Source organism: Ambystoma mexicanum, chromosome 4q, assembly GCF_040938575.1.
Source record: "Ambystoma mexicanum isolate Mex_15411 chromosome 4q, UKY_AmexF1_1, whole genome shotgun sequence".
NCBI classification, from domain to species: Eukaryota; Metazoa; Chordata; class Amphibia; order Caudata; family Ambystomatidae; genus Ambystoma; species Ambystoma mexicanum.
The window spans coordinates 1,059,481,309-1,059,494,374 of record NC_090928.1 but is presented as its reverse complement, the minus strand read 5'-3'; the positions used below and the strand labels follow the sequence as shown (position 1 = coordinate 1,059,494,374).

Sequence of the window (13,066 nt, the reverse complement as noted above, 5' to 3'; positions counted from 1 at the left end):
ATTATGCCCCACCAAAAATATTGCCGTATATATGGTCGTCGGGAACAGCCATAGGTGATATTTTTAGTGGGGATAATATTAGAGTTTTTTGGGAGCCGGGGATGCAGGGGTGTCCCCCACAGGTTACATGCCTTAATATCGCGCAAAAAAATTGCGATATTTTTGTATGGCGATATTTTTGCGGGGATATTAACACATGGAACCAATCCAGCTGCTGTATATGACGAAAGCTTGCATTGCTGTTGCTCTAATGCATGTTTTATTTTGGAAGCCTACACTGCTACTAGTCCAGCTGACCCGCTCTGTATGAGCGAAGCAGTACAGAGGGTTTGCTGCCGAGTTGTACCCATTTTTTGCATGCAAGGTTGGCTCAGTTTGTGAGAGACTGCTTGTGCTACCCTGAGTTTATCTGTTAATTGTGAGAGAAACTTGCTCTTCTGAGACAAATTGCACCGCTGCCGCCTGATGGTAATTTCCATCGTTTTTGCACGTCGGCTCACATACGTTTACTCTCTTGCAAAGTAGTTGACGCACGTGTACTCCTTTGAAATTGCGTTTACTGCGTAAATATACAATTGGGAGTAAAATACTCCCTCCCACCTTACTGTGTCCATCCCAGAATGTAATCCTCGCCTCATCCCACATTCCGGGTGTTATTTTTGGTCGCACTCGAATGTCTGAAACAACACCTCCGAGACATAGACTAAAAAGCGGTTGATTCTTCCTGTCAATATTGAGCATTTAGAACTCCTTGTTTATTTACAGGTCTTATGTGTATCTCTTTCATCAACGTTTGAGGAGTGGATTTTGCTTCTCTGACGCGTGCTACTATAAATATATAGCGTTACTCTTGATCTTGTGTAGTGACCGAGGGAGAATGAAAATACTTTGCAACATAATACATAACTAGCTGACAATGTCAGGAAATGGTTTTGAACATTTGCTTCTCGGCTAAGCGTCAATAGTGATGGACATGCTAAAAAATGCACAATATTTATTTTTGTTATGTAGTCGAGGTGAGACACTAGACCCATCAACCCCAGGCGGACCCCGGGCAATTGATGGGGAAACAGAAAAGGAACCGAGAGTGAGGAAAGACTGAAGGTGAGCAGGAGTAAAAACAGAAATCGTTTCCAAACCGACTTTGAAGCCAGACTCAACAGCACAGGAAGAAAGTCAGAAGGTAAAGGAGCAACCTAAGCATCTGGCTACCTTGCAATCAGAGTCTGCAAACAAAACCATGCTGGAAAAAAAGGGAGCAGCTTAGAGTATTATTATTTTTTTTTAATCTTTACCCAGCTAGCAGGCACTTTTAATAATGAATGCACCAGCATATTGTATGCTAGTATTTAAAACCTGATATTTGACATTACACTAATGGGTTCATATTTTGGTATGTGTGAAACGCATTGTTTCTCGATCTCTTAGGAGAGGTAGCATTTTAACCTCCCTAAAGAAGGTGGGACGCAGAGCGGGCACCTCAATTTTCTCGTCTTGGCCCACGCCGTCAATACTGTCCCCGAAGAAGTAAATGTGACCTACAATCTCAAAGAACAGTAAGTAAAATATCATGCACACTTCCAGAAAGGAGGTATGATCACCAGTGTTATGGAAAAACGTTCATGTCCTGATCACTGTGGGTTTATGCGTTAATTCAAGCAACCAGGCTATCCTTGGACATCTTGCCATCATCACTTTTTACAAACTGAAGGAGTTTGCATACATAAAGAACATACTGTGGACCTCACTGCGACCTTGGCGGTAGCGGGGTTCATGCAGACTCTCTCCTGATATGGTTCCTTCAATGGCAGTCCCCTAGAGGGCTGGTTTACGCACCTCTGCGCTGTCTTCCATGGAATTGGGCATAGCATGTGTCAGGATCCAGGTCAAACATTATTAAAGGGGTTATAGGATTATAATACACTCTAGCCCCTGTATAGCCCATAAAGGTGTTGGTGTCTCAGAGGGCAGGGTGAAGGGCTTAACTGCTGTGTGTTCACTAGAGCTGTTTAAATGGCACATGTTTCAAGGACATTTAATTAGAATTTGTTTCCCCAGTATTACCTCCCTCCCCTCTGGCCCCAGTAGCAGAGCTTTAGCAGGTGGAGTACAGAAATAGGAATTGTTAATTTATGGATATTGGAGATGCATACACGCAATCCCCTTCTAGCTTGTTAAATATGGTTGTTTACCATAAAGTTCTTTTGTTTTCTGATTACCATATTTAATACCAATACAAAATATTATAAATAGTAATCCACAATATGCTGATGCCCATCTAACCAACAAAAACAACAAGCACATGTTAGCAAAGTTTCTATTGGCAGACACTCTGAGGCAGCTGTAAAATATGTTTTCTTAAATAATGTGAACTCTGCTTGCTTTCAGATATGGAGGAGCTTCTGGTGGAGTCTCTAGAAGAGGCAACCCAGCCGTTGTCCTCTGGAATCCGTTTGCCCAACATCCAAAGGCATCCAAATAAACGTAAGGATTCATTAGTTCTTCCTCTAATTAAAATTCAATTAATGTATGCACTATAACTGCTTTAATAATCCTGCCACATGTAAGGGTGTCCCTAATTACACTCACACCAGCAGAAATACACCCCTCTAGGGGCATAATTCCAAAAAGGGATATTGTAAGGATAACAAGTTTAATCTTACACAATGAGGATGGTAGCAAAGGATTCTGCTGCCTGAACGGTCTTCTCCTGGCCCTCTTCTGTTCCTTCCTGCCAAAGTAGTCCTGTCTTACTGTAGTGGCATCACTGGGTAAGGAGCATAGCTTCATCCCAAACCGTCCTTCTTCCATAAAAGGGGTGCTCCAAAGCCTTCAGCAGTTTATGTCAGGGCATGCTGCTTTACGTTTTGCTACCTTATTCATAATCACACTGCAGCCCTGTAGAGTTTTACAAACTTTTGCGGCCTAGCCCCAGGAAAAACTAAACATTTGTATATCTAATGTTCATTCATTCTGTCCATATTTCACTCCTCCTGCTAATGTTATCTGGTCCCAGTAGTGTCATTCACGCCTTATTTTCAAAATCTGTCCCATTCTGCATTTTCACACACAGAACATGTAAATCCCAGGTTTACCCTGCATGGACCCCTGACAGACAGTATACAGCTGGTGAGTCAGTTTGTGCTGCCAGTGCTAGCCTTAGTGACGAGACACTGTGGAAGTGCATGTGTTTAATTTTAGAATCTCACAGGCCGCATTTCTGGGATGGAGGGGAGAGTTTGATAGCACTAAGATTTTAGAATGCCTAGGATCTGACATTACAAATCTATCCAGCTAATAGGTAATTGCGCCTTATGTTACAACAATAACTGCCTTCTTCAGTGCCTGTCCATGTCTTTGTATGCTATTATATTTGCATGAGAGAGCCTTCCAGGTGCCCCTACTCCCCCCCTATGCCATTATAGCACCTAAAAAAAAGAGGTCTTGCCTAATTATAAAACACGTGGGGGTGCAGGAAGACCCTGGCTCCTTCCCAACACACATTACACAGCCTTACCTCCTTTTACCTAGATGTCCTGTTGGAGGCATAAGCCAGGAGTTTTATTACGGGTTGTACACGTGATGTTAAGCAAACTTGCACTAATAATAAGTGTAGGTTGTGACTATTCAGAAGGTGTTGTCACTTCTCCCCAAGAGGGGAGCCCTTTTCCATGAGGCTAGGGAGGTGTAACCACAACCTAGAAGTTCCCCTAGGGGCGGTTTAACGTGGAGGGTTTTTTTATTGTGCGGGACACCCATGCTGGGGACAGACAATCGCCTGGCGTACAGCCCATTGCATGTTGTCACTCCTTGACATTCCCTACCTCTCCCTAATGTTCAGAACCACTACATTGAAAACAAACCTAATGTATTTTTGTAACATAGTAGATGAAGCCAAAAGTACTAGGACGAGAAAGACCTGAAGTTTGACTGTGCTAACATGGTACGAGGTTGCACAAAGGAGGCATGAAGATTGAGTCATTAACAGGTATGAAGGACTTTTACAATCTGCATGGGAGGAACTGGATACAATGTATAAAAAGGGACAAGGGACTGTCAAATGTGTCAAGCCCAGCTGAGTTGAGCTCACCCCTGAGAGGAAGCAGGTGTAGCAGATCTCCAACACTGGAGATTCAAATCCTGATGGTGGACCAGTGGGCGGAAGACGCAGAGAACACCAGTGAGCAGCTGTGGGAATTCTCAGTTGGGTCTGCAGGTGCAGACCCGAGCACACGACCAAGAGAGGGAAGTAAGCTGAGCCGTGCCGGGAGACTCTACTCTGCAGACCTTGGTAAGGAGAGAAGCCCGAAGAGCTGTTGGAGCCGAACCCTGTCCCTGGAATGGGCGGGTGATGCTCTAATAGCTTTCCCTAAACACAGTGGGAGTGGACCAACTATTGAGCCTAGCCAGTGCCAGACGTACCTTAAGGATCGTCTTCTTCGTGTCAGTGGGAGACAGAAACCCACTGACCACCAGAACAGGGTCTGGGACCCGAAAACAAATACTGAGATTATAAGAGGAACTCGTCCTTGTCACAGTCGGAAAGAGACAACCACTGACCACCAGAGAAGGGGCTGGGACTACAATACAATTTGGGACTTTGCTAACAACACCCCAGAGTGGAAAAGGGTACTGCAAGCTGAAATCAGTGAGAAAGTACTGTGCCAAGCAACACCAGGAGAAGGGAGTCATTCCACTGATACCAAGCCAGGAGTTGTGATAAAGACGCAGGGGGAAGGGAGCCATTCCCCTTGGCCCTTTTGTGAATGGTACCAAGCGACACCAGGGGAAGGGAGTCATTCCTCCTGGCCTTGTTGTGAATGGTACCAAGCAACACCAGGGAAAAGGAGTTCTTCCCCCTGGCGGCGTTGTGAATGGTACCAAGTAATACCGGGAGATGGGAGGCATTCTCTTGGTCCGAAGAGTTATGCTGGAGACACCAGGGGAAGGGAGTCATTCTCCTGGAGGTGAAACTGTATACAGTCTGAGTCATTCCCCCTCGCAATTGTGGAGAATTTATTTTGGACACTATCTGAGCAGCAGGAGAAGGGAGACATTCTCCTGAGGAAGGGACTTTCTGTTAGTGTATCCTTTAGTTGTAGTGTGGGGAATAGAAGTAGGTTGCGATACACGACTGTGGAGATTAATTTGACTGACCTTCTGAGGTACCCTTTTAGTATTGGTTTTGAGGCAGGGGAAACCCCTCTTGGCAGATATGGATAGTAAGGACCTTTTCTTATTTACACATCTGTAAACATAACTATGCCATCCTTGTGCCGGCTCCCATCCTCAACACCCTTACAAGGGTCACTCGACCAGGGTCAAGTACTGGACATAACAGCACATTACTCGGTTGTGTTCCCCATTTCACATAAGGATTTATAAGTGGAAGTGCTGCTGTGTGTTTCCTTCTGCCATTCCTGCCGTTTTGCTGTGGAGGATTTTCGGTTTTTTTCTGCAAACTCCCTGTAAGCCCTCTTTCTGTCTCTGCAAGTGGATGCAGAGACAGCACCATCTACAAAAACTCCACTGGAAGCGGTGTGCTGCAGTGTGTTCGGTGTTCGGTGGCTTGTGGGTTAGCGGAAGTAGAAAAGATTTTGTTTGAGCTCCGAACCGTTTGGAGGTGTTTCTCCAGTGTCTTGAGAGGCTATATGTCTGGTGGACTGGGCGGAGCAGCCTCTTTTCCATTTCTACCCTCTACTCCGGGAGAGGGGTTGGACTTAAATACCCCCTCTCACGCAAAGCGTGCAGTGTGTGCAGTGTCTCCAGTTTCCCCTGTGGAGCCTGCGGAGCCGTGCCGGGAGTGAATCCAGGTACTCTTTATATAAAGACTATAAATCTGCTGTTTGCTGCTTAATTATCAGCATATTCTCAAGTCTCCATAATTACTGCCTGTTGGCTGTAGGCACGCCCGTGTGGCCTCCCTGGCTTGTGGTGGACAGTACTTCGTTCCAAACAAAGGGGACTGGTGAGCAGCTCTTAAGTGGGAGTGCGTCGTGTGGGGGGAGTGTGACGGAATTATACCGCCATAGCCCGCCTCATTAGCACTTAACTTTACACTGTTACTCAGCGTGCAATGGCAGGAAAGACGGCAAGTCGCTGTAAAGCGGTGGGCCCTTGGGGTAAGAAACCTTATGGGCTGCGCTCAGCAAAATAGACCAAGGACATCAGTGAAGAGCTTGTGAAGAGGGTAAAAGAGGGAAAAAGGGTCCAAATCCACAGGAGGAATTGGTACAAAAGGCCCATTGGATGCCTTTTTCCCAGCTAACTCCCCAGCCCTTGCTACAGCACTTCCCGCCCAGGACATTATCCCACCTTTAGCAGAGGCTGGAAACAGCTACTTACCTTTTGGATCTCGACCATGACTCATTGCTACAATTATGCTATGCCCTTAGGAATGCGCCTCCCCAATTGTGGGTGGGGGGGGGGAGGAGGGGTTGTGGCTAAAGAACAATTGGGTCTGCAGTCCCCTGGATTAGATCCCTCACCAGGAGAGGAGGAACAAGCATTAATGGCACCGAAGAGTGATGCAATGCTGGGAACAGTGCCCCCTGCAGAGGTGCCGGGGGGGGGGTATTCCTTTGACTCCTGAAATAAGGAATACTCCACTGCCTAGCACAGGGGTGGCTGCAAGGCTGTCTGCTAGTCCGAACCCTTTCTATGATACTGCAGGCCATACAAGTGCCCTTACTGAAGATGAATACAGTACGCATGAGACCTCCACAAACCATAATAATGGAATTTTAAATTTCGTGTGAAAACTTTACTAAAATTATGTAGCACAATTCATTGATTTGAAACTTTAGGGGGCAGCCATTGCACTTCTACATAAACATTTAATAGCCCTCAAACAGCCCACAGAAAAAACAGTTATTGATCTGCGGGAGGAAGCTACTCAAATACCTCCTCCAGTGACAGAGGAAACCCCTGATTGTGCTATTGTGGAACCACAGGGGGTGAACAATGTATTGCCACTGCCACCTTCGCTTGCTGCCTTGATTAATGGTTTGTCTGATCCTGTGCCTGTCGATCCATGTTTATCTAAACGACAGCTGAGGCTTAAGCAGAAATCCTCAGACACAATTTCAAGCCGCCTCAGACCTACCTCCTTTAGGGGACAAGCAGGATGTGAATCACCCGCAATTGAACTCAACGTTGTGCCCAAGCAGCTCTAATATGTCTAAAAAACAATGGAAATGAGCTGTGAGGCGCAAAAGGCGGTCGGCACAGACTGTGGGTACTCTTACAAGCTGGTTAATGGAGGAGGTCTCTATTGACCCGGCACTCCCTCTGGAGGAAGATAAATTTGTAAACCGAACACCTGCAGCCTGTAATCATGTTGCAGGACCTAGTATCTCTCCTCAAGGGCAACTTCAACCATCGACAGCTGCCACTTCTGACCCATGCAATATTGAAATTGAGGCAATAGTTCCCTTATCTACTCCCCTTCCCGTCCCTCCCCTTTCGCCCCTATTGCCTCAGAAAACCTTGACTATTGCACCACAGATAGTTGCAAATAGTTGCAAATGGGCAGCAGTTAAATCGCGCCGTGCACTTATCCTTGTTTAACAAGGTGCCCTCTTTGAGGATATTTAATACGGGCGATTTTGATTTTGTGGAACTACTATGCACATTGAGCACCAAGACTACCAAGTCCATTGCAGCCTCCCCGAGACTATTGCACTTATTAGGATGCAAGCTGCATGCCTCGGCTATTTAGGTTACGTCCTCGATGTACCGGTAACCAGGGAGAGCACATCGGAAGGCTGCTCTAAATGGTTAAAGAATATGATTGTTACTAAAACATTGCTGGATTGAAATTGGACAGTGGTGAGATGGAACACTAGGGGTTTCAGCCATTGATTAAGTGAGGACGGTGCCCAGGATATTCTGTTCTCACATGAGATCTTCATATTACAAGAAACTTGGATTACCTTTGAGGTAAACTTCGATGGCTATGTAACTTTCCAGGCATTGGCCACCAAGGGGGAGCTGGGGCGCCCTAAGGGTGGTCTGCTGGTGGGAGTAAAGTCTACCTATGACCCAAGATTAGTCAACGTGCCCACACCTGGTGGTAATGTATTGGCAGTGACACTGCCAAAGAGAGGGGGAAATCAACAGGAGATGCTAATCATTGGTGTATATGATCCTCCGGGCTCTCTAATCACTGAACCGATATGTGATCAATTCGACATTATATTAATGAAATGAAATACAGACAGGGAAAGTAATCCAGTCATTCTATGTGGAGATCTGAATGTGTGGATCTAGGGGGTTATGGAAACTATCCCAATGTAGTCGACTATTGCAGCATGCCACAAGGCACTTCCAACCCAAAGGGGAAACTCTGGATGAACTTCCTAAAGGAGTGGAAATGCACATTTCAGAATGGTCGTACTACTGGGGATATTCCTGGTCAAATGACATGGACACTGGGATCTAAGAGGGCGGTCCTAGTTTATGTGGTGGTGTCAGATTGCCTATTGGGCAAAGTTACTGAATTACATGTTGCTTTCAACTCTTTTAGTGACCATGCCCCAGTTACCCTGACCGAGTGGGGTTGGGGAAAGGGGACCTGGGAATGTTTGTAGTGATGTGATACCGAACCATGCTGGCAACTGGATCCGATGGACCCAGACCAATATTGACAGAATTAATTTGCTGATCTTCCCTGTGGGTTGTTGGATTAATAGTGTACTCTGGGGGAAAAACCCGGAGGAGAATGAGGTGTGGATTTAATCCCTTACACAGGCCCTGTTCAAAGGACCGCAGGTTGCTCAGATCAGATGGAAAGCAGTAGATAGAAGCCAGTTTAATATTAAGATCTGGGACCGCAAATGATTAATGCGGCGAGAAATTCGAGCTTGTAGAGCGATTGACCCTGTTATGCTAAGTCAGTATGGGAGGGTGATCCAGATCAAGTATATCAAGCGCCAGTATCATACTTGGCTAGGCCATTATCGTAAGTCCTAACAAAAAGTGAAATCGGAAAATTTCATACAGACCATTTGTAGTAGAAATGCACAAAAGATCTGGCAAACTCCAGGTGAGGCAGGAGGAGAGCAGAGGCTAAAAATCTTGAATCCCATTGGTGGGGAGCAGTGGGCAGAACATATTAAGAACAAGTTATTTAATGTCAACGTGCCCACCCCCTCTACTGTGATGCAAATTGATTCTTGGCCCCTCCCATTAAGCCATAAAATGGTAAAGCGGGCCATCTTGGACCTTAAGCCCTCTAATGCGCCAGGTCCAAATGGGCTAGCGAACTCCGTGTTAAAAAAGGACCCGGATAATTGGGCGCAGGTGCTTCTGACTTTTTTCACGTGTCTGTAGATCCGCCATTATCTCGTCGACGTGGAGAAGATCGGTACTTATACCGGTGTATAAGAAGGAGATTGGTGTAATACTGGCAACTACCGACTTCTCTCCATGCTTGATGTAACTAGTAAGATATTTATGACACTTGTCCTAAGAGAGTTAGAGACCTGGGTGGTAGCAAACAAAATCTTCGGTTTCAGACCTGGTTCCGGGACAACACATAACATTCAGGTCCTGGACCAACTAATTAACACCACACTGAGTAATAGAGATTTGTTGATTTTTGTAGTGCCTTCGACCAAGTCAAACGGGAGACACTGGGCCAAGCTAAGTGGACTACATTGCCCCAGCTGGATACCACATGTACTACTGACCTTGCACAGTGACAACAGTGCTAGAGTTAGACTTGAAAATGAAGGAGCAGCTACAGATCCCATTTGTATTAACATGGTAGTTAAACAGGGATGTGTGGGGGTACCCATGCTATACAATCTGTATATAGCTGATTTACTTCCATGGAAGACCTCTGAAGCAAACTGCCCTCCTAAACTAGGAGATACACCTATAGTAGGTATGCTCTACGCTGACGATTTTATATTATTTGATCGAACATTATCGGGTGTTCAAAGCATGCTAGAGGAGTTGGCCCTTTACTCGCCCCAACTGGGCCTAACTATCAATTTGGGAAAAACGAAGATAGTGGCGATTAATAGAGCCGCTCTGGGGTTGAGACACGTTTGGGTAGGATTAGTAATGATCAATCCTATCCATACTTGGGTTTAGAATTTGACGCTCTCCCTAATTACAGCCTGATCATCACCCAAAAAAAGAGGCAAGCCAAACTTCTTACACTCCATGCCTGTAAATTCACCAAGGGGACAGCGGGGTGTAGCATTGCTGGGATTGTAAAATTCTACCAGCAGTGTTTTGCACCGGCCATCCTGTATGGCTTAGAGGCCTTAGCAATGCAGGACCTGAATTGGCTGAATATTCTGGAGGGCCAGTATTGGCAGGCCGTACTGGGTATGGGACCTGCCTGCCCCATTCAATTTCTAAGGTTGGAGCTGGGTTTAATTTCACTTAAGGGCTTGGCTCTGCGAGCATGAGGTGTGTTCTATTTGAAGGCGCTCACTACACTAACTTGTAAATTACTTGGCTTGGCAGGCAATACCTTTGAAGCTGAAAAGGCCCTACATGGATTTAGCTATAAACAACTAAATGAGTCCTTATTCACTGAAATAGACTGGTCCCACGACAAGAAGAGAACAATGCCATTTGTGCATTTGAAAAAAATGTTTATGCACAAAATGAATAGATGGGACTGGAGCCAGAATTAAACTAATCTGTCAACCCTGAAGGGGTATGAGGCTGTCACGCACGTCATCCACAGATATAGGAAGACCCAATACTACCTTATGATCTGTCCGGAACCAGAGGTGTGACAGTTTATGCTTAGGCTGTGTACCAATCAACTACAGGTACTAACTGTTGTTGGCCCGCGGCCGGGCATTTTGTCCAAAGATGGGTGCTGCCGTATTTGTGGGACAGGGGACAATTTGGAGACAACCAGGCACGTGTTAACTCATGTAGAGTGAATCCACTCTACATGTGTCTGTTGGGTAGTTTGGTAAATAAGTATGACTCTATCATGGGGGAGCCCTTCTGGGACTACTGCTTACATTCAGACTCTATTGGGACGCAGCTGGCACTATAAAGGGTATGGCCTAACGTTAATAGTTTGCCATTGAAGCAGACATATCCCACTGTGCCAGGCGTGGAACAAGATTAGGAATACTATCGCCATTAATTGACGCGATTGTGAGGGCTGGAGGAGCACTTGGCTTAATACCTCCTGGAATTGGTATCACTCTGATTGTTTATCATTTGTGCCACATTTTTATGACTCTTATGTCTCTACGTTTTTAAGCTTATGTTTTGTGACTTCCTTTTTCTGAACCTCACCTTATACATATGATTCTATTCTTTATGAAGTTGTGATTTTATGTATTAAGTTAATGGATGTACTTATAATATTTGTGTAAAGTTCAGATTTGAACTATATCACAATAAAATCATTATTATTATTATAAGGATTTAACCAATTCTAGTTAATGACTGTTGACCATAGCCACTGACTCTACATTTGAAAGGAAGTGGTGTATGCCAAGCTCAGCCTATCCCTGAGAACCCTTTAGAGGGACCATAGCTGGGCACAGCATTACATGCCTCCTGTCTTTCTTGGTGGCCACATCCAAGGCCTCCATGAAAAAAATGTTGTTCAATTTAAAAACTGTTTAACATAAAATATGGAAATGTTCCAAACAATATGCTGGCTGATTGGTACCCAGGAAAGTGGAGAATGGTGGTGCGGAATGGGCGTGCAGCCAATGGAAAGCGTGGTGGAGAGCTTGCAAAAGGGTATCTGAAATGCAAAACCTGGTTTGGCAGGATGTGCACTGTGCATCCTTGGCCAGATGCTGTAGATGAATAACTTGCAAGATTGTGAGCTCTTTTAGTGTGTCAACACCAGAGTTTCATATGGTGGCTTGGAGTGAGGCATTGTACTTGGTGATTAAGGAACTAAGGGTTGTGGGTTAGAAGGAGATATATACCGCCTAGAAGGAAAGGAGAAGGAGCATGAAATTGGAAGATGGCTTTTATTCTTACGTACTATGATGAGGAACAGCTGGACGTGGAGTAATGTGGCAATAAGCAACGAGACAGCGGGCCAATACCGCCCCAGGTAATGCCCCTTAGGCTGTAGTTACAAAGCCCCGGGGGCATTACCGTGGGCGGTATTGGCCTGCCGCCAAGGGACTTATAGCCATTAGTACCCCGGCCTGTTAGACCGCATTTCGGAACAAAAAAAAAAGTCTAATAAAATGGGCAACGGGAAAGGGCGGCCCATCGGGAGCTGACGCGCTGGGAACAGAAATGTTCCCAGTGCGTTGGCTCCTGAGAAAAATAAAAAAGAAGGTAAGTGGGGTTGGGAGGGTGGGGATGATATAGTTTGGAGAGGATGAGAGTGGAGGGAAAAAAATGTTTTACCTGAGTACCCGGTGGGGGACGAAGGCAGCATCCAGCCTCGGGGAGACTTGGAGCGGGGATTGCCCCGTTATGAGACTCTTCATTGGCTAAGGGGCTGCCAGGCCTCTCCCCGCTGGAAACAAACACAGGCATGTAGGTGCGTCCATGGGATTACACTGTGGTATGTGAAATAACTTGGTACCAGAAACACCCGGACCAGTAGATAAGTTACTTGTCGGTTTATTGGTAGGTATATGTCAGGAAGACACCAGCACGTCCCTCCATGCCAGCTTACATTGTCAACTGTAACTCTTAGAACCCCTGTTCAGAACATAACACATAGCACTCTACACTCATTGACATCACAGCATTCCAGGTCAGTGATGTCACCCACTCGGAGATAACCTACAACACTTCTCCCTGCTTACATTTCTGAAACGAAACAAGAAGGATCTCACCACCCTAATACTTTTGCCCAGAACAATCCCCGACAAGTACGTGTGGCCAGCACGTAAATGCACCAACACACCAGACCCCAAATGGACACCGTTAATATACCTAGAAGAAACTGTGCACCTGGAGCTCGCTCACACCACAAAACCAACACAACATACTACTAAGACTGGATGCCAACCAACCTAAAACAATAAAAACCCTGCACCTCACTTAACACCAAAACCACGGCACAACCATAAACCTACGTGGCACCCCAAGATCTGCA

At 45.7% G+C, this 13,066-nt stretch overlaps 1 protein-coding gene across 4 annotated transcripts in view; it reads left to right on the top strand.

Annotated features, from left to right (window-relative positions):
* Positions 1–13,066, top strand: part of TAF1A (TATA-box binding protein associated factor, RNA polymerase I subunit A) — a 524,191-nt gene that overhangs the window by 50,968 nt on the left and 460,157 nt on the right. For 2 of the 4 annotated variants that reach the window (XM_069608604.1, XM_069608607.1), the window contains exon 2: positions 2,389–2,484. In XM_069608604.1, coding sequence (XP_069464705.1) covers positions 2,391–2,484 — 94 coding nt within the window. In that variant the 5' untranslated portion in view covers positions 2,389–2,390. Of the gene's footprint in view, positions 1–1,039; positions 1,184–1,428; positions 1,557–2,388; positions 2,485–13,066 lie in introns of those variants that run through there. The other 2 variants (XM_069608605.1, XM_069608606.1) reach the window with 2 other exon arrangements.